The following is a 27,534-nucleotide window of genomic DNA, read 5'->3' on the forward strand; positions in this document are numbered from 1 at the left end:
TTTTCAATCCATAGTTGATTGAATCCTCAGATGTAGAAGGGAACTCTATTCCCAAGTTGTCTTTGCTATCAAACCTGAAAGGCCTAACTCATTCATTTCTTTTACTCCCAACAGAGGGCCCTATACTTTCTAATAAGCAGCCTGAGGAGCATTCACACTCTTTAACACTTGAAGATGCCATCTTATCATGGTACTCATGGGACCACTTGCACGGTGAGGGATGAGTGAGGGCAGAGACTGTCTTAGGGGTATGGAAGGTAGAGGAGGAACACTGGAGAAAAGATAAAGTCAATCTAGTGTTATATAACCAAAGAAGAGACCCTGTAGCCTAAATCCATCCACATGGAAGCAGACAGGTAAAGAACGTGTCTCCTTTAACCCTCTGTATCCTTTCTGCCTGTCTTTGCTACCAAGTTTATCCCTACTAATGAGAGAACGGCAACATGAAAAACTAGATGATGTCGAAAGATTGGGTCAACGCTCCTTACACATCACAGAATTCAAAGGTGCCACGAGGGGGCTAGATTCTGAAAGGAAAAGGCGGCTCCCGTTGAGAGCTATTTATGGCATCTACCCTGAAGGCAGCCCTCAGTGGCTCAGCTCCTCCACCATCTGACACTATTCTTTCAACAGCTGCTGGCTCTCCTGTCGTGTTCCCCCCTCACAGATGTGCAGCACTGTTCTGAACACCCTACCCTTGAACTTTCCCTACCCATAATTTTCCAAACCAAAGCCTGGCAATAAAAATGTCACTGAGGGATGGTGAAAATTGTGGGGGGAGTATCTTTTAAAAGAGGAGAAGAAAGAGATGCTTCACACGCACCGTGATTTGTGTTGACTTCTTCAACGAAGGTTAAGTGCATGCCGTGCCTTCTCAAATAGAGCAAGAAGGTGGAGTGCTGGAGCTAATTATTCAGAACACTACCTACAATGACCCTGATCCATTAAAGGAAGTTAACAGCTAAGATATGTCCAGGTGCTTTCTCCCTGTGCCCTGGCTGCCCAGCTGATCATGCTGCAAGGCTACATAATGGTGAAAGGGAAAGCTATCACTGATCCCAAGGGAACCCTGACATATGCTGTCCCCACATCCCTGCCAAGTGGTTGGCCAAGGGGTTGGGCACATTGGAGGCACCAAGTCAACATCTGTACATGGTGACTTAGAACAAAAGTAATGAAAGAAAGAGGCTAGTTTTTTTTTTAATCATTTTTCATACCTTCCAACAAACCATTTCAGGGCCCACTTTTCCTATACTCTGTTGGTTTAATAATAATTGCTATATATGTGAATTTCACACAATATAATGTAAAACTATAAAAGATTAAGCCTTGTAACTCTCTAAAGGATAAAAGAATGTATTCGATTACAGGGGAAGGCATCTCTCCTGCCTGCTTCTGTGTGCACAGCAGAGCAGGTGGGGGTGGGGGTGGAGGCTCCTTCCTTGGAAAGGATCTGGTGGGTATGAGGACAACATCCTCCTCAACAACCATCAACTTCCCTGTGATCCACAGCAGATGTAGGGGACAGGGTGGTGATGAGGCTGTCGCAAGAGCCATCGACTGTAGACGTGGCTCTCAGGATGAGAATGGGGAATAGAGAAGACAAAGAGAAGAAGGCAGAGGACTTGACCGGACAAGGCAAAGCAGCTCCCGTTCTTACATCTGCACCAAGCTCTTTCTAGAACTTCTCCAGTCTGGAAGTTTATTCCTTGACATTTACAAATGACAGCGGGGGCTGGGGGAGCGGGTGGCACATTAGAGTGAGATTCTGCCTACAGGACTTGTTAGCTATATGGTTTGAAGCAAATTTTAGGGTTCCAGACTTCTAGTCAGTAAGGTGGGAATTATAAAGCTCGAGCTAGGGATTAGAAGAAGCCATTGATATGATCTGTAATGTGCTAAGCCCTCTAATTCATATGCAGCCCAACAACGGGGACACAAATTTCCTCCAGCCTTTTGTTATTATTCAAATTTGTGTGGATGTGTGTGTGGTTACATGCATATGTCTGGGTGGGTGTATGCACACAGATGTGTGTCGCCTAGAGGTTGAAAATCAAGTATGTTCCTCAATCGTTTCCCACTTTTCCTTCTGAGACAGAAGTAGCCATTAACCTGGTGTTCAAAGAGGTGGCTAGGATGCTAGGGACCCACCCGTCTCACCTACCGCCTAGCACTGGGACTGTAGACGCACGGTACTTTTACATTGCTGCTGACCTCAGAGCCTCATGTTTTTACGGCAAGCATTTTGCTGACTGAGCCATCTTCTAATCCCCTGATTTTTTACTTTGGAAAGAAAATTTGTCGGATGAAAGAGGAAATATCAGATAAGGTATGTAGAGCAGTGGAAGGTAGAACTGTAACATAATAGCAGGTTGGGCTAAGGCTCTGGATTTCTGAATTATAATAACAGAGTCACTTGTGTTTCCAGAGACCATGGAAACAATCTGGTCAGTTCCTACTGCAAATTTACGTACAATTACCTGCAACTATGTTTAACCATAAGCACTGTCACTACCTGGGAAATATTTAAGGTTTTCTCATTGAAGCTGTGAAAGTGAATGAATGAATGAATGAATGAATGAATGAATGTCAAATGAACAAATAAATGAAATTTATGAGGACTGAGAAGTGGTCATTCCCTGGCAGTGGAGCACTACTTTGGACAGGAAGTGCTACAAAATTTGGGCTATGGTTTCCTCTACCATCCAAATGTCCTACTCACTCAAGCGGCAGGCCTTAAACCAGAAGCCAAGAGCAAAAGCTGGAAAAGCCAGAAAAGGCAGCCCCAACTGTGCACCAGCCATTTGGGTGCAGATAGAGTCATTAAGGAAGATTTTTAACAATGCATAACCTTTCTGCTAACAGCAGGTGGTATGCCTTTCAGAATGGAGGCTGCTTTGAAGTCGCCAGTGAGCAGGACCTGACCTTCATTTCCAGTATATGCAGCATTAAATATTCATAATCCACGTAACTGAAGCATAAGAAGGAGCAGCATTTAAGCATGAATCAAAGGAATAAATATCTCCCTACATGTGAGTCATCCTTTCCCAGAATACCACTGGAAAAATGCAGATGCACGGAGCTTTGAGAGCGGCTGTTTCTCCAACTTTCTTTTAAATTATGGAAGGAAGCAGCAGGGACTGCTGCCTTATGCCATCCATGAGTCCTGACCCCCATGCTGACATTATAAGGTCTCTTCACCCTTTATATATTCAATATTTGGTCTGGTATCAAGGAGAGGGGAGGAGCAGGCAACAGTGACCTTGACATTCATAGGACCTTGAAGGGCACATTTGACTTGGTTGTGCAATTTTAAAAGCTAGTGTGTGTGTGTGTGTGTGTGTGTGTGTATGTGTGTATGTGTGTGTGTGTACATATGTGTGTGTGTCATATGTGTATGTATGGAAACATATATGCCACAGCACAGGGGTGGGGGTCAGGAGAACACTTTCGGGAGCATGTTCTCACCTCGCAGTATGCTGCAGCAGAGGTTCTCTTGTTTTCCATGTTTTGCCCAACTGACCCATGTGCTTCTAGAGGATTCTCCTGTCTCTGCATCCCGTCTCACCACATCACCACTCCCGCCTTTTAAGATGTGGGTTCCAGGGATTGAATTCCAGTTGTTAGGGATTGAATTCCAGTTGTTAGGGATTGAATTCNCAGTTGTTAGGGATTGAATTCCAGTTGTTAGGGATTGAATTCTAGTTGTTAGGGATTGAATTCCAGTTGTTAGGGATTGAATTCCAGTTGTTAGGCTTATGTAGTAGATGCTTCTACCTGCTGAGACCCTGCTTATACATTTTTAAAAAAAAGTCTTTGTGTTACAGAAATCAGGCCGCATAGGAGAAGGAGTAACTGCAGAGTCGGGGTCAGAATTAGGAGGTGGGGAATTTGGAGAACATAGACCTTTGAAAGGATAAGATGACAAGTCTCCTGAAGGCACTGATAGTACAGACATCTCAACCAAGTCTTGCTATAATGTCCTCCTTTGTTTGAATCTTTCTAGCATCTTTCACTGGAATGATGGTACACCGTTTGAACCCATTTTAATCTGATTCTCTTTATCTGCAGGTTCCAGGACAATCTTTCTCAGACAGATGGTGATCACTGCAGATGACCCGAATGATTCTTCCCATAGAGACCACATAAGAAAAACAAAACCCAAAGGAGTCAAACACCTTATCAAGAAAGATCCACTCGGAGATCTGTCATATTGGATTAAGAACTGAAAAGCAAAGATGTGTGGGATTACCATAGTTGAATAAAATTTGAAAGGTAAGGGACATCACCAATTATAATTACACCTGCCAATCACAAAGTCAACCTGAACTTTACTGTCTTTCTGTTGGCTCATTGAGATAGAATAAGCATCTACTCTGCTTGTCTGTCTGTCTGTCTGTCTGTCTGTCTGTCTGTCTCTCTCTCTCTCTCTCTCTCTCTCTCTCTCTCTCATGAATGCATGTGTGATATATGTGCAAGCAGAGGTCAAGAGAGAATGTCAGGTGTCCTGCTTTCTTACCCTCTGACTTATTCCTTTAAGGCAGAGTCTCTCACCTATCCCACAGCTAAGATGGCTGCCAAGCAAGCCCAGTGGTCTTCCTGTCTCCATCCCCCCAAAGCTCTGGAATTATAGACCATGCTCAGCTTTTCAGAAATCCCTTGGTGATTTGAGCTTGGATCCTCATAAGCATCCACAGATGCTCTTACCCACCAGGTCATATCCCCAGTCCCTCTTTGCACTGCCTAAAGGGCCACATGTGGCAAGCTTTGCATCTTGAGCTTCTCTAACCAGGAGACTTCCAATCTACTAAGTAGGTGAAGACAGATCTGGTTAAATATAACAAAGAGAACAATTTTGCAAACCATGTCAATCTAGCAAGGGTCACTCCAATTTATTTGCAGAGGGTCAATACTAATGCAAATTCATCTCCAGAATACCAGGTATTTTTGTCAGGGAAATGACTTGGTATAATTTTTAAGAGAAATGTAATCTGCTCTCCAAGATGGCCAGCCAAGCCACGTCTATTAAGCCAGAAGAAGTTCTGAATGAAAAAAGCAGACTTGAGGAATTTGCCTTCTACTTTCTCACCCTAGTTCCATGTGTAGTTTATATGTAGAGTTCCATCTCATCTCATTCACTAAACTTGATTGCAATTTGATTAATGGACTGCATCTGGTGCTCTGACTATGACCTTCTAGACTTATCATAAAGGTAGCAACATTGTAGATTTTACTTTCGATCATCTCTATAAACTGAGCACACTTGCTCAACCTGGATGGGAAGGTGAAGGATTCTCAGTGTAGGCTGCTCACTGGCTTCTCCACAAGTCAAGAGTGTTAGGGTATGGTCTCAGGGCCAGATCAAGAAGCAGAAATGAAAAGTAGAGTTATGTATGTAGCAACAGGTGTTCTGCTAAACCAAGTCTGTTACCAAAAAAACCCACACCGTTTGCATGGTTTAGGTGGAGAGAAAGGCTGATCCATGTTAGGGCTTGGTCATCCCCCATAAAGAATGAGGACAATCGAATCTCCAAGAGTACTGGCACTTCTTGCTTGGGAAACTGAAAACCAGAAGCGAAGATCAGCCTTGGTACAGACTCCTTGAATGACCCTAAAAGAACCAGAATCACGGAGAGTTTCAAGTATCATCTTCACAAAGACTAAGCAATTTCAGGACTAACCCCAAAGGGTGGAGGAGGCTGGGAAGGCACTTGTGAAGAGTGTCAACCTAGGTGAACAACATGCTCTGCCATCCTCCCCCAAGGAAAACCAGACTCTACAAAGCCAAAGACTGACTCGTAGTAGGCACAATTTTAAAAAAAGACACCATCCAAATCCATCTGCCAGAAATAGTTTATTACCATGACATACATGGGGTCAGAAAGGGAGACAAAGGAAATGGAGGTACAGTCTAGGTCTCTGTCCCTTTAGTAGACCGCCACACTCACCTTCACATAAGTGTGTACTCTCTGGGGGCACACAGACTACATATCCGAAACTCTTTCCTAAGCCCCAGCACAGGCGTTGGCAGGGTATGTACCCCATGACCCCTGGAGAGAGATTGAGAAAGATGACCAAGTGCTTGAGAGTTCCAGTTCATTTCAAATGTGGTCCAGAATCTCTAAGTAAATATGAAAAGAGAGCTTACCTTCACCCACAGGAGAACTGGAGATTTGCAGACTGAATGATGCTCTTCTTTCTTGACTAGCAATTTCAGATGAAGAGAGCATGCACATTCTTGTTCCCTGACGATATTTAAAGGACTCATGGCTCAAGACAGGTGAGGGCCCAGCCTTGTGTCTGAGGTGGGCTAGGTGACTTCTGAAAGTCTGATGGTTGGCAGACTTCAGACGCGGATGAGGAGATGTGTTTCTTTACTTTTCCTTGATGTGACAGTATGGCCTTTATAGCCAAATGCACAAAATGCCCTGGCTGGTGACCAGATAGCTCTGGGACATTTGGAATTTGGGTGTGCATTAAATTGCCACCACATCACACCATAAGAAAAAGAACATTGAGCCCAAATTTGAGGCATACCAGAGTCTGATCCAACAGGAACACAAGGCAGGTATTCTGGGATCAAAGGCTTAAGACCCAGGCAGGATTAACTTTAGAGGGATGAACACCACACCCAAAGTAAACAATTAGGACTGCAAGCTCAAGGGCTCTTGTCCTTGGCCAGAGCTGTCAAGTCTGTCTCACAACAGAAAAGCAAGTCTATTCCCAGATCTGTATGTCTCAGATGCTGTCAACTTTGAGATTTCAGTAGGAGAGTTGGAAAAAAGTGATGTATCCAGCAGTGGTTCCCACAGCATTAAGGGTATCCATGGTGCCTGGTCTCTACTGCCTCCCCAAAGGTTCATCATCTGTGAACCATGCTTACCCTGGCGTTCCAGATCACTAAACTGCCCCTCCAAGGGTCTGCATGAGCATCATTCTCTACAAGTTCTCAGAGAGTCCCAGACCTCTAGCTCCGAGAGTCCTCATGAATGCCTTATCCCATTTCTTTAGTTTCACAAGTGGAGAAGCACAGTGATTATTGATTCAGCTACATATTCATTTGGCAGGTAGAATCCTAGCACTGGGCTTTCTAATCTACCTTCCAATAGGATCCAACTCTGGATGAGAAAAGGATCCTATGGCTGTGGCCAGAATGGCTCAGACTCATCTGTTGGACTCTGTCACCCTCTCCCAGAGCTTGCACACTCCCATAGGAGCCCTCTTAACTTCTTGGCATGTTTAGTACAAATACTCAATCAGGAGACAGCTCATTACAAATGTATACCCAACAAGAGGGTTTGCTCCCTAAGTGCCTCTCCCTTCCATACCATCAGCATCAACCCAGCCTTTCTTCTGAGAGAACTCTTCCCCATTCATAAATGAAGCACAGGGCAGCCCTGCCTTCCTCCAAGTCTTTGGCACTCAGGAGAGTCTTGGTAAGGCTAATATTGAGTTAAATATGCCCATCAATGTAAGGGATCACAATTACCCTAGGGTAAAAACAAGGGGCAAGACAACATATATGCATACTCACTTTGACGAGTCTATGAAGTATATTACGAGGGCACCAATGCTGAGAGCAAAGACTAACACAACCTGCAAAAGAAAAGAGGCACTCCATCACTTAAGGGCTGGGAGCTGAAGGCTTGCATTTCTGAGTGACCGTAACAACTGCTTCCATATCTCATGTGCTCATGTGCTCCTTGCCCTGTGACAACCCAGAGGTTGATTCCTCACCTAGCCGTGGGAGTAACCTTGCTCCTTGCCAATAGGGGTCAGGGCAGACTTTCTCATCCCGTGTCCTTAGATTTTGATCCTGCCCTGTCACCTTGAGGACCAGCTCCCCCACCACTGAATTAAACAAACTTCAGCAGGGAAAGAGAGTCAAAAGACTTGAAAGGATGAAGTTTTTCATCCTCTACCGACCCTAGGACTTAAAGGGAATGATCACTTTTAACAGATTTGTTGAGGTATAAAATCATCCATTTTGAACACATAATTCTTTAATAAATTTGTAAAATTTACCAACTTATTGGCATCACTGTGATCCAGTTTCAGAACATTTCTATCATCTCAATAAGATCTTTCTTGCTTGTGAAATTAATCCCTGTTCTATCCTCTGGGCCCAGACAGTCACTAATCTGCTTTCTGTTCCCACATAAGAAATATCAATTTGAAAAGCGCACATTAGCTACTACAGATGCCACTTGGGGTGCATGTGAAGAGAAATGTTTATGCACACACACACACACACACAAAATTCTATATCAATATAAATTTGCTCAATTCTGAGTGTGTTTATAAGATTTCTCAAACATATAGCGAAAGCATTAAATGCAAAAATGTCAATTACGTCACACATCTGACCTGTTAGTTATACGACAGTCTTTAAGCTTTTTTTGCCCTCATTCAAAATCATCACAAATATAAAAGACAGCTTTGACATCTCCTTCCATGCACACCTGGTACATAAAAGTCCACTGAAGGGACCTGTAGCAGGTCCGGCTGCCACTGACACCTCTGGCCCTCATTCAACTTTCCAATGTGTTTATTTCATCTTTCACAGAGATGACTAATGCCAATAAAAAATGGTCCCAGTTTAAAAAAAAAAGAGACACTAACAGCCAGCAATTAAGGTGAACACAGAAAAAAATAAAAACGACACCAACACCACATACAATGACGGTATGTTGCTCAACCTTGCCCTTTAGATATACACAACTCCTAAAGAGACATAGGGAAGACCCTTAGACATGCAAGTCTCCTCAGTATCCACATGCAGAAATCTGGCTGGCCTGGGATGATGGACAGAAAGTAACCCTTACTTCTGCTAAGACTAAGTATGATTAAGTTGTGGTGTATTAGTGTGTGTATGTGTGTGTGTGTGTGTGTGTGTGCGCGCGCACGTGTGCGTGCATGTGCGTGTGCGTGCATGTGCATGTGCATGCGCACACTGTTTTTCTGTGCATGTTAATATGGTTGATAGAAAATGCAGTGTATGTGTAATACCCATTTAAAGCACTACAACCCCCCACTCCTCCAAGGAACCACGAGAGAGGTGATCAGCTGGTCACACAGTGTGAGAAAGAACTGGACACAACACAAGGGACACACAGCGTCCTCAGCGACAGCTATCATTCCTTTCTCAAGAGCAGTGGCTAGAGTGCTACACCACTGGGGATTATTTCATTCTTCCTCTTTGCTTTTCAAATCAAGGCCCCCATTGAATGCAAGACAGCTCCTGCAGTCTGTCTGCAACCACCAGCCACTCAGTAGACTAGTTCTTGGCTGGCTTGCCTCTGCTTCTGCTCTTCACATGGGTTCATTCACAGCTTGTGTGCAAGGGTATACCGGAAACAAAGCTATAAGCAGGCTTTTCATCCTACGACAAAACAGCATCAGATTAATTTGGAGCTGGGCTGCTATTTCTGAGCCATAAGCAGTTAGATCCTGGCCCTGACCTCATTCTCAGAAAGCTGCAGAGGGAAGGGGTGTGATGACAGCAGAGGGGGAGGGTCCCCTTCATTCATAAACGACTGATTGGGCACAGATCCCTGTCCAGTTAGCTCCATGTGTATGAATGCAGAGCTGCTGTCAGGGCTCACTAAACAGTCCTATGCCACCAAATGCTATGTCTTATGAAAGGAAAAATCAGAGACCTTGCAAATAGCACCTCCATCCTGTGAGAAGTTAGGATCTCAACACTCCCGTGAAAGCAGTATTTTCCCAGAAACAGGATGGCCAGAGTCACTAACACTAATATGTCCCAGTTGCTTCCACTTTGGAATAATGTGTTGTCACTTATTTAAGTAAATCAGTGACAAGAGTTTGAAATACACCCTGCTGGACTCTTCAAACTTAAACAGCAACATCTTCAAGAGTAATAGCAAAAAGGAACACTGGAGAAATATGGTGCCCACAGAACCCCTGTTGGCTTGGACCCTGCGACCTGCCAGAAGGCGTTCTCTCAGAGAGATTTGGAAATCCAAACTGTCCCAACCACCAGGAGCCTCCCAACAGGCAAATAAAATAATAATAATAATGATAATAATAATAATAATAACAACAATAATAACAAAACAGTACTTAGTAAGAAGGTGAACTGTGCATGTAGGCAAATAAAATAATAATGATAATAATAAATAATACTTAGTAAGAAGGTGAACTGTACATGTAGGCAAATAAAGTAATAATAAAGTAGTACTCAGTAAGAAGGAGAACTGTGCATGTAAACTTCACAGTTACTAACGGGCCTTGTTATCATGTCAGGCTTGACCACACTGCCAGCCTACACTCAGCTTGTGCAGAAACTTGGCCAAGAAAATGTGAGCTTGACAGACTCAGCCACTTGTGACATGGCTCTCTCAAAGCCACCTGAGCAAAAGGGCATGACTCACCCTCTTTCTCCAGCTTTCAAAACAACACATTCTAAATGTTTTTGTTTGTCTTTTGAGAAGGAAAACCATGGCCAGTGTAAAGGCAGTTTCTGAGCAAGCCTAGCAAACCCACTGAAATCCACTCTGTGAGGCTGCCCTCTAACTTCTACATCTGGGCTGGGGTGTCCATTTGTGCACGCACCTACAGACACACACACACACACACACACACACACACACACACACACGGTGGGGGAGGGAGGGACCTATACTGTTACATAATTACAGTCAGTTGTCCAAAGAAGGGATAGAGAATGTATGCTAAACCTACTGAAGGCAGGTCATCAATCAAGAGATGGAGGAGAAGTTAAAGGAGAGTGGAGACAATATGGGTTCTTGCTTCAGTATCTCTTCATTCTCCCAGTAGCTGTTCTTTGTACACGTTGCAGCTATGCTCATATTGCTTCAGTTCAGTGCAGGGCCACTGAAGATCCTGCCTACTTCTAAAGCCCCAGTGATAAGGAAGGTAGAAATCCCAGGGACAGGGAAAGGTGGTACTAAATAAATCACAATACCCGCCCTATGACAGCAAAGTGCATGTGCTCTCCGCAACTTAGTTATAGAATAACTTTTAAAATGACCAAGCCTTTCCCACACAAGGGCCTACATGTGGTTAGTGGTAGAATCCAAGAGGTCATTTGCTCCTTGTCTGTCATGACACCACAGTCTGTATAGCTTGTCTAACTCCTCATGAATAGTACTCAGCTGAGCACTTTGACAGGACTCACTGTTATATAAGCTCTCAGACTACCTGCGAACACTCATATGAATTTAGAGACTGCTTTTAGTACACTGTACTCACTCCTGGCTTAAATCCAAGAGAAAACTGAAAGTCAGATGAGAGCCTGCCATCTCTGCTTCGGCTTCATATCCATGCTTTGGCTGAACATGCAGAGCTAACTTATTTGCCCTTAAGTTTTTTTCTTGAATCGCTTTGAATTCTAGAGGAAGCTAAAGCTCTCAAGATGGACCACTCCCCAGATAAGGACAATTTGCCATGAGGGTCAAGCTGAGATTAAGAACAAAGGTTATCATCTGGCTGAAACCAGATAGGTCCCAAGGCATCAGTGGTGACAAAGACTGACAGATTGCTGCCTTATCAGATCACTTTGTGGGTTTCCCTTGTAGGACAGGAGCTGAGACCATGATGAATTGGTGATAGGGAGGACCATCCTTAAGGCCAGGACTGCTTTGTCACACACATCTCTTGTCCTCTATTTAAGTCTAAACCTCGTGTCAGTATCACTGAAAGACACAGGGGTCAACTGGACCATTTTATCTGTTCCTCTTTTCAATGTGGCCACATTGAGTAAATTGGGGAGGGATGGCTAAGCCTGCCTTCTTGAGGCTTCTAGAGTCTAGACTATTGAGTGTATTTCTAGAGTGCTGGGTCAAGAAAGAAAGAAGGAAGGAAAGGAAGGAAGGAAGGAAGGAAGGAAGGAAGGAAGGAAGGAAAGAAGAAAGAAAGAAAAAAAGAAAGAGAGAAAGAAAGAGGGAAGCAACTTGACAATTATCATTGGAACAATGGAACATAATTCATCTATTTCCAGAATGGGAAATGAAACATGACAAGTGTTTGTACCAAAGAATACCAGGAACACAGGCAGTATGTGAAAACAATACACACAAAAAGTCCATCCTCCTTATCATGAGGAATCTGGGCATGAATTGAGATGAGAGCAAGGCGCATCAGCAGCCATCTTTCTGGATGGAAAACCTAGCAAGCCATGAAGATCCTTCAAATGCCTGGGAGGAAAAATGTCATGAAAATGAGAAACTGTGACCAAGCCTAGCCTATACCCTTCAGTTACCAAAGCTCCTGTAGAAAGGCAGATTCAGCGAAGTTAAGGCAGGCAGAGAGAGCACAGAGGGAGGGCCAGAAAACTATAAAGCAATTCCTGAGAAATTAACATAGAAAAAGAACAAATAGGCAAAGATGAAGGCTGGGAGAAAGTTTGGCTGAGGTCAACCAATGGGCTGCTAGCACAGATGCAAAGGTAAGGTACTCCAGTGTCTGAAGGTTACCCATGGATCATTTTGATATTCAACGCACTATCCTGGATGGAGACATTATACACATTATACACATTAATGAGACATTAGACACATGGAGTTATACATAGAAGTACACATAACAGATGGAGCATGCACAGAAAAGCCAAATTATTATCAAAATGTCTGTATTATGGGATATGAAAGCTCAAATCCTTTGTACAGCATGACTGTTTATGACATAAACTCTCTTTGATCTAGCCCACTTCCTCCCTTGATGTGGATCCTTCCTTAATAAATTATCTCTGTCTGTTAGCTACCATCTAGATATCTCTGTCCAATTCTTTGTTTAGGGACACAAGAAACTAAGCCTTCTCTAAAGCCAACAGTAGTGTGAACAGGGGCACCAAGTCAAAAAAAAAAAAAAAAAAGGCTCTGCAGAAATGTCTCAGAATTTCAGTTCCAGTTGTCAGGTTTGTAACCATCCTTGTAGGAGCGAAGATATTCTAAGCCATGAACTTCAGGTCTCAGATTACTGACACCATGGACCCTCAAGGAATTAACCAGTTGAACCAGTAATCTTGTGCTGGGTGAAGGGAAAGACTATGGTTTTTTGATGCCAACTAGACCGGGAGCTTGTCTCAGGAAAGAGACTTCATACAATTCTGACCATGCGTCAGACCATCTTGTAGGATGGACTGGAGGCAGACAGACACTGATGGGTCAACGATGGGCAGGGCCACACTTGACCAGGATGTCTCTTGCCTTCATTTAAACCTAATCCTAGCAGGACCTTGACTGTGAATGGGGGTGGGACTGTCTCTAAACCTCTTTTCTCATTCCTCTTCCCAATGTGGTTATATAAAACTCTCTTCTCTGCTTTTCACTATTACTTATCACTTTACTTGACATACCGAGGATAGGTAGTGGAGCCTACCTGGTAGGGCTGCAGGGTACTGGGCTTAGATTGCAGTAACAGGCTGAGCCGCACCCATGGACTCATGAGACCACATGGGCCTTCAGAGATGGATCTAGAGCTGAAGCTCAAAGGAGTCAGATCCCTGGGGAGTTTGCCTTACAAAACTGAGGTAGAGTCTCCTTGTGCGATGTCTTGGCAAGCATAGGTGCTTACTGCCAAATCTGACAACCCAAGTTTGATCCCTGGAACCCCCAAGGTAGAAACAGAGAAGGGACTTTCCTGTGACTGAACTCCACAGGCAGGCAGAGACACATGTCCAATACCCCCAAAGAAATGCAAAACAAAATAAAGAAGAACAAGGAATACACTGGTTCCTTCCTGGTACCAGAGAAACTCAAAACAACCAGAGGGGAGCTGGGCCCCTCCGTTTTTGTTAGGCTTGTCTCAAAAATCTGACATGTGGCCACGAGTGGGTGTTCCTGAATTAAAGCCATTAGGGAAAACCACTTAGCTCAAGTCAGAGATTAATTCACAAAGGTAGCCTTATCAATTAGCCCATTAGAACATATGTAAGGGGCCTACAGGCTTGGAGAATCTGCTAGGCGTGCTCCAGAAAGTCTGGAGAGGAGAAGGAATTAATTCGCTCGTAAGCGGGCTTTTGTACATTCTCCTCAGCTCACAGCAGAACAAATGACCCTAATTAATGATGCTACATGTTCTATGTAGAATCTGGCTACTGGCGACAGAGACTTTTCTTGGAAAAAGGACAGTTTTCCCTATCTGATGCTTGAAGGTATGTGGCCTTTTTTTTTCTTTAAATTAAACTGTAATTTATATATAATAAAATTAACTATGTACAGAAAAAAAAATAGATGGGCAAATTCTCGAGGCAAAACCATCTGGGGATAGTTTGTTTCTGAGAGGGGGTATGCAGTCTAACATCTAAATTGCAACGTTGGGGCTAGTGAATTTAATAACCTCAATGGACATTTCTTTACCATGATGTGCAAGGTGTAGAGTAAGAGACAGGGAAATGGGAAACCAAAATAATAAAGTCAAGCTGCCCTCAGCAGGCATGGAATCCAAAGCTGAAATGAATCAGGAATCTCGTGAATCTAAGAAATGTCTTACACATAAACAGACTCCTTGAGGGGATCAAGCATAGCAACACAGCCACTTCCATGTCAAACCCCATAAATGGTAGAGGAGGAGAGAAGGGGGTGAACCCCCCCCACACACATATACACACACACAAAGAAACAAAGAACATTCCTGAAGTTCCAGGTGGGTCTGTGCTAGAGAGGCCAGACTGTAAGTATGGAGTATGATATGATGGCATGTGGCAAGGAGAGGCAGCAGGATCATGGGGGCTCACTCGGTGGCATGGATGAACTAGATGCATGGAGCCTGATGCTTCTTCTCCCTGGGAGTCAGTTTTCTAGTCTGTGAAGTGCCAGGATTGGAAGAGAAACTTGTTAGGGGAGGATCTTGGGAGGGTCCTGACCAGTGTATATATGAAGTATTTTCATCTGGAAAAGGCAGCACTTTTATATGCCATCTGTATACCTCTCGTGTATAAACATAATGCAGTATGATGACAACAATACCCAACAAAACATCTGTGTCTCTCAGTCTTCTCTTGTCGAATCAGATGCACAGGCTATGTGGATGCTCTGATTCACAGTGTGCATCTGCAGCACCCAAATTGATTGCTCACATAGCACATGCGCTCCCCAAGCTAATGCAGAAATAATGGAAAGAGTCTTTGGAGAGGCTATAGAAGAGCTCTTTTCTAGGACCAGGCCTCTGCCATTGCTATAAAAATTAAGGCAGGGTCTACCCCAACCTCTTCTTCTTATGCTTCTTGTCATCTGTGAAAAGCCTGCACTTTTTCTGTACATTTTAACCCCTGAAGCTCAGACTGGATCTCAGTGTTTTGTTTTGTTTTTAAGAAAATAAAAAGTGCGTGTGTGTGTGGGGGGGTCATGTCTTAATAACAAATCTGTCAAGTAACATTTTTTTCATTCCTAAAGCTTTAATGATTCTCCTAAATGGGTATAATATTGACACCTCGAAAGGTGCTCTTGTGAGCATAAATTTTAAATGATTTATAGAGTATAGAAGAGGTATTTTGACCAGGTCATTTAGATAGCCAAAGGTCTCTTAAGTTTACCATCTGACAGTCTGACACATTGCATTTGATTTATAGATACGTGCAAACAAACATGATATAAATTAATTCAGTGGTAATCCAAACTCCAAGGAAGGACTGAAAGAGAAATGTGTTCATGAAGAAAATAAGCCAGAGGCAGCAATGCCTTTAAGGAGTCGCTGTTCTGGAAAAGCACAGTGCTTAACTTGGGAACACAACTTCTTTCTTCATATGCAAGGTTTGGGTATAAGACTTGCTGTTATCACTAGCTAGTGCTGGAACTAGATCCCCGCCATTGAGTATGCTAAGGACACACTCTATGAGCAAACTATACCCCTGGTCCCAAATTCATACATAAAATAACCTAGCAGAAATGACTAGGATTTTATAGGATTTTACACACATTTATGGGAATTGAGTGATTTTCCCAAATGTAAACCTATGAACCCATGAATGATCTGGAATGTTAGGACACAGAGAAGGGACCTCCACCAATGGCTTCCAATCATAACTCTAGTATGGAACAAAAGAATTATCTCCGACAGAGTCAATTCACTTAAAACTCAGATTCATCTCTTCTAGCTGTATCTAAGACTCCTTCCCTCTTTCAACTCCAATTTCTGTGGACATTCAGTTCTTGTCATTAATCACTCACTTCTTCCACACCTTCCTACCGTAGGGCCTTTGCACAACCAGTTCTAGCCTTCTACAAGTGTTACTTCTCATAGGCTTGCGTAACCATCAGCAATCAGTTCCACAGTGATTTCCTGCCTGTTGCTATAAGAAATTGCCTGCAAGTATAGTCTCTTTGTGGCACTCCACATTAAAGCAGTAACATGATTTTTTTTTGTGTGCTGTATTTTGATCAGTGTGTCTCTCCAAGGCTGGACTGCAAGTGCTCTGATGACAGAATGCATGTCCTCTGTTGGCAGGAACTCAACTGCATTAGCTCTCTCAGTATTCATTAAATAGATGAGTACTTAGGGAAGGGGATGGGGAACAAATCTGAAGATTAAATGGCAGGGAAACAGAAGAAGAATGGAAGGGCAAGGATGAGATTCAAGAATCTGGAACCTTGCATGGAAGTGAGATGTGGCTCCAGGTGACACGGGACCCAGGGACCAATGAGTGGGAATTAAGTGTACCCTAGTGTGTGGGGTGAGTGGGAAGGAAGTTACAGGGTACATGCCCAAAAGCCATGTACATAGTTTAGAAGTGAGCACCAGAGCTGAGGTCAAGAAGACAGAGTGGATGGTGGCACCTTCCCAGAACAGCAGGAAGGGTCTGGAGGGAGGGAGATAGCCCATTAGGAAGAAAGACACCAATAGAATCTAGTTGAATGACAGACTTCTCAAGAGAAAAGGGTTTAAACAAGGATGGAAGAAAGAACACTCACTAGTCCCTCACTACAAAGAGACATGACAGGTCTAGAGACAGTTGAAAGAGATATTAGGCATCCAGGAAAAACAGATTCAACTGTTGTGGTGAGCACATTAAATGAAGCACATTAATGAGCATACATTAAATGAAGAAGCAGAGAATGAAGATTTGGGTGAAAACCAGGAATCTGTGACCACAAGACACAACCAAATATAACTGTCATCCATATGTAATAAGTGAATTAATTGGTATAGGCATCTATAGCATATACCCATATATGAACACTGCCAGAGATAAACTGACACATTACTGATCTCAAGTGGTGGATCTCTATCAATAGTTATTAATCAAGTATGTGCACAGCAATGCATCTACATCCATTTTTTTAAGTCATGTCAGCTCAAAATGACCAGAAGACAGCGAGAGTCCCTCTTAACATAAGCTATGCAGAACAAGTTTCTTACAAATCAGCCATCTGCTGCTAGAGAGACAGAATGAAGGCAATAGCAGGCCTGTGGGAGGACACAGAGAAATATGATAAATATGACTAATGCAGACAGAGGTGGAGGGTGTAGATTCGTTTTTGCTTTAAATGTTCCCCAAAGAAGAATCTGGAATATCAATTACAAGCTAATTGCCTAACAACTTCCTCCTTCAAAATGAAGGTTGACCTAACCTCAGGTTCAGATGAGAGCTGCTGCAGCAGGTTAGTGACTGCAATCATGCAGGAATGCTCCTAAATCCTGGTTGGTCGCCAATAATTATGACATTTTACCCGTGTAATATGTCCCTTTTGGTTATATATTTATTATAACTATAAAAAAACAAACCTGAAATGAAGAAAAAATAATTGTAACAGTGAGTTAGAAAATGTCCCCTAAATCCCTGTCCTTCCTACAGCCTCAGATTAACGACACTGAAATTTTATGTCATTGCCTCATAATACTTGAAAGGATGCATTTTTGCCTAATTTTACTAACAGGCATTAAAACCGGTGCTTTAGGAAGCAACCCAAGATCTTCCATTTGAGGTCTGAAGTTTGAAGGTCCTTTTCTATCTAATCATTGAAAAACATGGGGGAAAACTTCCATCTGTTGATGAAACTCCCAAGTCCTAGTTAATGAGTTTTGTGAGAAATTGCCTGGCTTAAGTGAGTGTGGGTTTGGCCAACTGGATTTTTAATTTAATTAGGTTTATAAGATGAGAAGTCATGGGGTAGCACTGCCAGGTCAACACTTGCCACTCACTGTCACCAAGGATTACATTTACAGCCTTCTCTGCCCTACTTCACAAATCTTGCCAGCTCTTAGATTATATTAAAGGCAAAGCTGGGGTTGAGAAGGGATTTAAATGGATTTTTGGCCACTCAGGTTCAGAAGGGACTCATTCACGACTGGCAAAAGATCAAAGCAGCCAAGGGTCCGCAGGCAGAAGCACATAGAGACAAGTTGAGACATATGTGTACATTTAGAATGCTTTTCAGTATCTAATAAAGGCATTGTCCTACTTCTGTTTCTTTGATAAACACCATGGCCAAAAGCAACTTGGGGAGAAATGCTTTATTTCATCATACAGTTCCGCCATGGAGGGAAGCCAAGGCAGGTACTTGGAGGAGGGAACTGAAGCAGAAAGAATGAAAGAATAATGCCTCCTCATTTGTTCTCCATGGCTTTGTTCAGTCTCTTAAACAACCCAGGACCAGCTGCCCGGGAGTAGCACCACCCTCAGTGGGCCCTTCCAAATCAGTCACTAATCAGGAAAATATCTACCCCTCTCCCCAACTCATACATCTACACACACAGGCCAATCTGATGGAAGATGGAAGCTGGACCTCAACTGAGGATTCCTCTTCCCAGGTGACTCTAGTTTGTGCCAAGTTGGCAAAAAACTAACCAGTGTAGAAGGCTATCCATCCTGTAATACACAATGTCACAAAGGTTGCCCGGAGGTGTTATGCTAAATGAAAGGAGCCAGCCACAGATGGACAAACAGCACATGATTCCACCTTAGAAGTCACTTGAGTAGTCAAATTCAAAGAGATAGCAAGTTGGATGGTGGTTACTAAAGAATGATATTAGATTACATAGGAATGGCGGGGGAAGGCAGAGAACCATTGTTTGATAACTGAGAATGAAGTTTTGATTTAACAAGATAAAGAGCTCTATGCATGGATAATGGTGATGACTCTATAATTTACATGTGCTTACTATCACCGAGCTGTGTATGTATTAACTTGCCCAGGGCTGAAATGAATTAATCATACATATATACAAACACACATGTCATGAAAATATGCACACAGGTATACTTGATTACATTTTTCTGAACATCTGTATGTAGAATCTAGAAATGTATTTATACTGAAAAATACATAGATGATCACTCTCTGGTAAGAACCTCTACTTATGAATGCCATGGGTGCCTCCAAGAAAACCTAGTAGATGCAAGTGGCATGTCCTAGGCGTTGCATCTTATTACCTAGTAAGCTGAATTTACTTTCCAATAGCCACAAAACAGGCATGGGTCCACAGCTTTCCTCTTTACTCCCTTTCTGCTCCATGGCTAGGAATCAGAGCTGGTTGTAAGTCTGGGGGAGATTCAAGGTTCTGAGCAGAGACAGAAACTCCTTTGTCTTTCGTTAACTGTAGCTAAAAATTCCAGATGTGATTTTGTGTTGGAGAAGACCATGCCCTTAATCCTATATGTGATCCACAAACAGATAACCATCCCTCCAAAAGAGGATGGACCAGACACGGAACATCTGGCCTCCGGGTTTCCTCAAGGCCAGTTTGCAGTAATGTGTGATCACAGCCCCTTCATGGATTACTGGAACATTAGAGGCACTACTAGAAATAACCTCAAGTCGCCCTCTTCTACAGGAATAATTTTAGCCATCTAAGGCCTTGTTTTAAAGAAAGATTATTGATGTACTCTAGGAAGTAAAGCCACCGTGCATCCCGCCCACCCCCAATGTCAAGGGAGCTGCCAAAGATGATGAACAACATTCAACTGTACATCCCACGCTGATGCCAACATCCAATAGGTTTTAAAATGCCCTCTTGCCCCAGGCTGGGCCTGATCACAAATGTACATCACTAAGGCCCATTAGTGCCTCTGTTGATTTTCTCTTCTTCAGAGCCTCCTGCTGACCCTAGCAAACGAGCTGGTCCTAGCCAGTGCTGGCTAGGCTGAGAGTGACACCATCATTCCTTTTGTCAAGTACACAGCAGAGAGAAATCCAGATCTCCAAGAGGATAGCTTCCCTAGTTCATCCACTTCTGACATCGCTCTCCCTCCTTCAAAATGATGTTTTTGTATTTATTATTAAATTTAGACAGATAAAGCTACACTTTCTGAAGTAGACATCTTTAAGAGATAGCAACCCTCTTGCTGCTCACAAATCCCATAGCCTGGGAAATTGGAAGCTAGATCAGAGGCGCACAGCTGGGCATATACAATTATGTTTGCCCTGAAGGAAGGAGGATACCCTCAACCCATCAAAGTCTCAGCTCCCACCCTGGTTCTTGGGACTCTGTCACGAATCCATATTACCCATCAAGGATCAGAAGATGCTAACTGCACAGGGAAGCCTGAGCTCTGGCTGACTGGATACAGGCATGGAAAAGACTACACATGCCACTTGTATGGGGCAAGTGTTTTGGGTGGAAAGATGTGAACATGGCAGGTGACATACACACTCAGCTTCTCACTTCTTTTTCAGACAGAAGGCAAGAGAAGGAAATGGTGGGATACCGCTTCCTGTCCTTTAAGGATACTCACATGAAGGGCAGGTGAATGAGGGTCAGACCCACCTCATACCTCAGGACTTGCGACAGGTCAGCCAAGCACAGAGCTAGGCATCAGCAAGGTAGGGGGCAGAAGATATGTGAAGAATTTTTTATTTCATAGGTTTAAGAGCTTTGACATAGTTGACGGGGGTGGGGGGCAACAGAATATAGTCAGGCTTATGGCATAGATTTTTTTTTTCCCCTTCTAGGTTTTAAACTCAGATGTAGGGAAAGCTGTCACTTTTCAGGGGGTAGACATCCTTATTGTAACAATCTGGTTGCATGTTTCAGCACAGCCCCAGCCTGAGGGCTGAATTTGCCCCCTCATCAGATCCACTAAAAGATCATCAGGTACAAGAGCTCATTTGTATCTGGACCACCCTACAGCTCTTCATGCCTTCGATGCATGAAGTTGCCAAGTGTCTAATCATTGCAAGCGAAAGGGCTGGCTGGACGTGGGATATAGGGATGAAGAAGAGCCCCCGGCATGCTGAGACTGCCCAGGGACTAAAGCACTTAGCTCCGATATGTGGAGCTGAGTTTGAACTGTTAGAACGTGTATAGAACTTGGTGCAGCAGTGTGCATCTGTAATGGCAGTGAGCCTACTATAAGATGGGAGATGGAGAAAGGAGAACTTCAGGAACTTCTGGAAGCTTGTTAGTAGTTGCTGAGCAACAAGGAGATAAGCACACATTCCTGTGTGCACTCATACCAAAGCACATACGAATGTGCTCCCTCATGTGCTTACAAATACGTTGCACTCATCCATATGTACATACTTGCCCACACTCACACAAAGCATACATACACAGTCATGTACCATTAAACATGTACTTGTACTCACACATTTACACACACACACACACACACACGCACACACACACACACACACACACACACACGAGTTCCCTGCTACACTCAGCTTAAACTTTAATCTCTATCATCAGGGCAACAAACTCCAACAGGAGGTTTTCATACCAAATCTCCTTTGGGCTACACGCCCCAAGAAAGTGGTTCTCCAACCCACATCTCCATGAAAATGACCTGGAAGGAGTGCTTGCCCAGAGGAAATGACCATATTCTTTCTATCTTTCCCATTGGGAACTTTTAGGCAGGCCCAGAATCTGCATTTCTACCTAATTCAAGGCTAGGTTTTTGCTGTCCATCCAAGAACTATGTTTTGCAAATTAATCCAGGGTAAAAAGGGGAAAAAAATTATTCTTTAAAGACACACTGCTTTTCTTTGACATAGATTCAAAAACATTTTAAATTGGTTAATTTTATGTATTGGCTCTTTATGTAATTTTTAGACAAAATCTCCTTCAGGTACCTATGAAAAGATCAGTCCTTTATTAGGAGATATCACACCCTCTAGTACCACCCACGAATGCTTTCTAATAAACTCCAATTTTTTTTAGTGAACGAAAAACATGTTGAAAGACATTTTGAAACCTTAAGAATGGGGGGGGGGGAGGAAGAGGTTTGTGGTCCTCTTTGCCTAGCCTATGAGTCACTGTTAGAGTCTAGGTACATGGGTGGACAATGCCTGGAAGGTGTTACATTTTAATTTAGTGTTTATTTATTCAGTAAACATACATTTATTGTATGGTGACTGTACACCCAGCTTGGTACTAGACCTGTATACTCAGCAGGGTGTTGCTGCTTGCTTTCCTATGTTAATTTGAGTCCCCCCCCCCCAATTGTTCACACTGAGGGACCCTGCCCCCCAGTTGGTTCTGATTGGTAAATAAAGATCCCAGCAGCCAATGGCTGGGCAGGGCAGACAGAGGTGGGACTTTTAGGATCCCCAGGCTTGGGATGGAGAGGAAGGGGGAAGAAGGAGATCTGCCATGCCTGGAGAAGGAGAAGAGGAGAGACACCAGGCCTGGCAAGAGTGGAGCCAGGAGCGTGCGGCCCAGTTGGGCAGCCCTTTGGGTCCGGGGCAGCAGAGGTAGAATGTAGAATGTAGTAAGTGATAACTTGGAATTACCTGAGGGAGGCGGGTTAACCATGTGGAGGTTAGGAAGTGGCCCAACTACTGTGATGCTTAAGGCATATCAAAGTATAAAGGTTGTGTGTGTGTCTTTCATTTGGGAACATAAAGCATTGGGGTGGGTAGTGTTGAGTACCACCAGGATCTATTTAAATATTTAATTCAACAGCAGGGAACCTTAGAACCAGGACCACTGCACTCCTGGGACTCAGAGACTAGAGTACAGGCACATAGAGATACCTGGTCCCACTAGAGATAGCGACAAGTTATATGGCCAGTGATTAATCTGGAAAAGGGCCATTAGCTTTGTGGACCATGGGGTTTGAAGGTTTTTCCCAGAAGAAAGATAGAAAGGTGCACATACATCCCTTCCCCTCTCCAGAAAAAAAACCATGTATACAAATCCCTTCAAGTAGGAGGTATGGTGAGCACATGGAGGTATCATACCCTCAACGAAAGACCTTACGGGTTTGTAAAACCCAATTTTCACCTCATAGTAATTTGGTCAGTATCTCTAAGGGCAGGATCACAGATTGGTATTTTCGTAGCTAGAAAAACTTGGAAGGTAGAAGCAAGAGAATCAAAAGTTCAAGATCATCCTCAGCTACACTGTGAGAGTGAGGCTAGCCTGTACTAACTGAGATGTCTCAAAAAGAAAGAGAGAGAGAGAGAGAGAGAGAGAGAGAGAGAGAGAGAGAGAGAGAAATCCAGGATGAAGAGGGGGAGGAAACGGGAGAGAAGGAGGTGTAGGAAGAGGAAGAGAGAAGAAAAAGGAGGAGAGAGAGAAGAAACCCACCCAAAAAATTCACCCAAGAAATTACAATATGTGGTTACACATTTGGTAAAGGCATGATCACATGCAGAGCAGCTGACAGGAGCAGGGCCAGTCACAAGACTGGGCTGGGCTGCCCAAGAGGATCAGCTCTCAATGTCTCTGTAGCGTGATCTTGGAGCAATGTTATCAGTTAGCTCAGATGATGAGAAGCCAAGCCTTGCTTCCCTGTATACATGCCCACACTGTTCCTTGCCACCATGACAACTACAATCTGGGGCTGGAGATTCAGACCAAAGTGAATGTCGGGACTGAGTCAGAACTTTGCAATGAGTGGGCCATTTCCTGCCACCTGGATTTCAGCAGCCCAAGTTGTTTGAGCAGGCTGTTGTTCCCTGACTGCTGAGATCTTTCAGGCAAGCACAGTTCTGTCATCTCTTGCTTCTGGGGACCTCTGAAACCAGCTACATGGTCCAATAAGACCATGCTCCATCTTCAAATATGATAGATGGACAATTGCTCCCTGCCAACAGCCATGCAAGCATCAAGCATGGCCATGAAATTGTCAAGAGGAAAAGGTACATGAAGGGTTCTAAAAGACGGTGGCCAGCTCCAGATTGTCTGGAGCAAACGTATATCACATGTAATGCCTTAGACTTCCCACAGAGCTCTCTTTTGGCATTCTGTTTGGAAGGCCCAAGAAGCAACAACACCTGCTGGTTCTAGAATCAGAAACCAGAGTGAGCTCAGTGGGAACACAGTGGTTCACTGAGAACAAGTTCATAAAAGGACAGCGCAATGCCATCAAAACAGTGGGGATTCCCTCTTGACTCAACCCATTTCCCAGAGATATAAGGATGAACTTCCAACAGAAATAGAATTCAAATCATCTTAATTGCTCCGAATTGTCATCTTAAAAGCAAGAGATAAGGGATAGAGAGATGGTTCCGTAGTTAAAGTATACAAATGCTCTTCCAGAGAATTGAACTTGAGTTCCAAGCACTGACATCTGGTAGTTCATAACCACCTATAGCTCTAGATCCAAAGGCTCTGGCATCCTCTTCTGGCCTCAGTTATTACCATTACTCATATGGCACACACACACACACACACACACACACACACACACACACTTAAAGATAAAATAAATTCTAAACAAAATCAAAATAATACTCATTCTCAAAATCCTTTTAATTTAACCCAATACACCCAAATTATTTTTATTTTAGCAATAATATGAAAAGCTAAGGAGATACTAGAAATCACTCATGAGCCCAATACCCCATACACTTTAACTGTGTTACTCTACCTCATAATAATTGTCCTGTCACATGAAAAGTAGCTTTGCCCAAATGACAAAGTTGTTTTTAACAGGAAGCATATTTTATATTACTTTCATTTCCAGGACTGTGTTTGTATTAAAGTCAAATAAAAACAACTCAGTTGCTGTAGCATACTTCAAGTGCTCAACAGGCCCATGTTGCTATGGCTACCGTATCCTGCAGTCTGATGGAGAATGTTTCCTCATGGCTTATAGACAGTTTTCAGAGCCCATGAGTAAATGGAAAAGGTAGGTCCTGACTCCTCTCTACCAGTCCAAGTGACCATGCTCAGAACAGGGATGCTCCTTCCTGTTGTCAGGGCAAGGAACGTGACCCAGTAACAGACCAGGTCCCAGCAACGTGAATCTGAGAAGATGGCTCTTGATCCCTGGTGAAGTACTCAAAACACTGTCTGCCATAGAGTAAGGTGGCTAAAAAACAGTTAAACGGATACACAGCACCATGGCTGCCAAGCCAAGTACTGAGGGTTTTGTAATCTTATCAGAAGATGCTCAAACCACCTCTCACCTGAAGGAAAAAAAAAAAAAGTGCAACAGTATTTCTACCTGCAGTCCATTCCTTCTTGACCTGAGTTGTTCTTTGAAACAGAGCTCAGTAGTTCCATGCCTTGAACATCTGAAGTGTTCTAGAATGCCTGCCCTTCTAGGTTTCCCCCAGTGTGGAGAGCATGCCACCTTTTGAGGATGTGGCCTCTGTTTATTCAGCACTGACCTCAGGGCAGAGGTTCTTATAACCTTCCTGAAGCTGGATATGAGGTGTGAGCATGCACAAACATGAACACACACAGAGGTGCATACAGCTGGTTCCTAGCCCCACATATTTCCACTCCTGACTTATATTCTGACATATTTTCTGACATAACTCTATTTACTTCTTTATTTGAATATTGTATAATGCCAAGAGAACTCTCTATGGAGCAGTTTTTGAACTGTTCCATCTTTACTCTCTCCTCAGGACCCAGTATCTAGGGCTCAATATTGTAAAAAGCACGTACCATCATTGAGTAAATGAACAGATAACTCACTGAATGCTCTCCCTGGGGTTTGGATTTCTGCCTCTGTTTGTTTGCTATTTCAAAACACTTTCCATTTTGCACTTTGAGAGCCATCAATTCCATATAATCTGTTGTAAACCCTTAGCTATATTTCTGTGTATTTCTAATTTTTCCAGGGAGACTTTAAGCCCCTTAATACCATGTCACAGCTTGAAGCTGAGTATCACAGACTCTTGATGCCCAGCCTAAGAGCCATGGCCTATAAATGTTTGCCAACAAATGAGTACAACAGATAAAGAGAGGCCTTAAATTAATTTTCTCGGTTACACATTGTAAGCTATCTCTACAAATAATAATTTAAAATAAGGTCTATATGTGTGTGTGTGTGTGTGTGTGTGTGTGTGTGTATGTGTGTGTGTGTGTGTGTCTATGTGTTTTTGATATATGCATGTTTGCTATATTTCTCATCCTAATTAAATGAAGCTATTTTGCAACTGTTTTCCCATCTAAGAGTAGAACTATAAAGAATAATGGTGAATGTTACATCATCAAAGTTGGATTTCTTTAATTATAAGGCAGTACTTAAAAAAAAAAAAAAAGGTTTGAGTCATCTTTAAAATTCTCTGCCAGAGGTACAAACGCTATGCTGAAAATGGCACTTATCTTAGTAAACACATTTCCACTGCAAGTGATTGGTCCCAATAAAGCAATCCCTGAGCACAGAGCTGACATTTCTTCTAAATCTCCTAAGAGGAAAAAAAAAAACACATGAAAACTTAATAAGCACCAGAGACAAGGAAGCTTGAAAGGCTTCCTGTGTTGGATAGGACAGTCATCTAAGCACGCAAGAGGTCATCAGGGCACACCCTATTTTCTGACTTTAAACTCTTTGTAGCTTTCTTCTCCAAGACTTACTGTGAATTAAATCATGGCCCTAAACATATGTTTATATTTTCCTTGTCTTTCTCCTTTTTAAAGTCTCTTCTCTCCTGTCTCTCTCCTACCTTTCTATGACATAATTAGGTGGTTAGCTACATACAAACACAAATTTGATTTCTCTCAGAAAGCTGGATTCTTGAGTGATTAGACATACTGACCAGTCATGTGCAGTGAAGTGGGGGGAGAGCAGGCCACAAAAATCCAGGGAATGCTAAATTATTTTCTAAAATAATTCTAAAATAAAAAAAGACTTGTTACATGAAGAAGAGTCTATTCGGATAATGTATTATACTTGGAGAATGAGTTGAATTCACATTCATATGACTAGAGAAATAGATAAAAATTATAAATCAACCTGAAAGGTCTATGGAATGGATTTTTTTTTTTAAAAAAATCAATACTGAGATGTTAACTTCAAATTGAGACAACAGAAAATATGACCAAAGTAAGTCTTCTATTTCTAATAAGAAAGAATAATAAGAGGAGGTAGAGGAGGAGGAGGGGAAGGAAGGAGAAGAAGAAGAGGTAGAGGAGGAATGATGGAGAAAAGAGTGGAGAAGCTTATCAATGAAGCTGGATCAATGGGGGGAAGAGCTGGTGGAAGTGAGACTAAGCTCTAAGGGAGTAACCGACCATGGGTAGAAAATAGCCTGTTTATAATTGCATTTTCCAACATATATATTGATCTCTCGTTATATGCTGGGCACCAGTCCCAGAGCAAGGGATGCTGCAGGCAAGCAAAGGACTCCCCCCTCAGGCAGCTGATAGTGGTAAGGCAAAGACCCACCTTGTCTCCCACTGAGTTCAAAAGAGCCAGGCACAACT

The 27,534-nt window shown here is 43.0% G+C and overlaps 1 protein-coding gene across 36 annotated transcripts in view; it reads right to left on the minus strand.

Annotated features, from left to right (window-relative positions):
• Kcnma1 (potassium calcium-activated channel subfamily M alpha 1) overlaps positions 1-27,534 on the minus strand; it is a 710,028-nt gene that overhangs the window by 347,305 nt on the left and 335,189 nt on the right. For all 36 annotated transcript variants that reach the window (XM_021202810.2, XM_021202821.2, XM_021202818.2 and 33 more), the window contains exon 3: positions 7,535-7,596. In XM_021202810.2, coding sequence (XP_021058469.1) covers positions 7,535-7,596 — 62 coding nt within the window. The remainder of the gene's footprint in view (positions 1-7,534; positions 7,597-27,534) is intronic.

The sequence above is a fragment of the Mus pahari genome, chromosome 8 (assembly GCF_900095145.1).
Source record: "Mus pahari chromosome 8, PAHARI_EIJ_v1.1, whole genome shotgun sequence".
NCBI classification, from domain to species: Eukaryota; Metazoa; Chordata; class Mammalia; order Rodentia; family Muridae; genus Mus; species Mus pahari.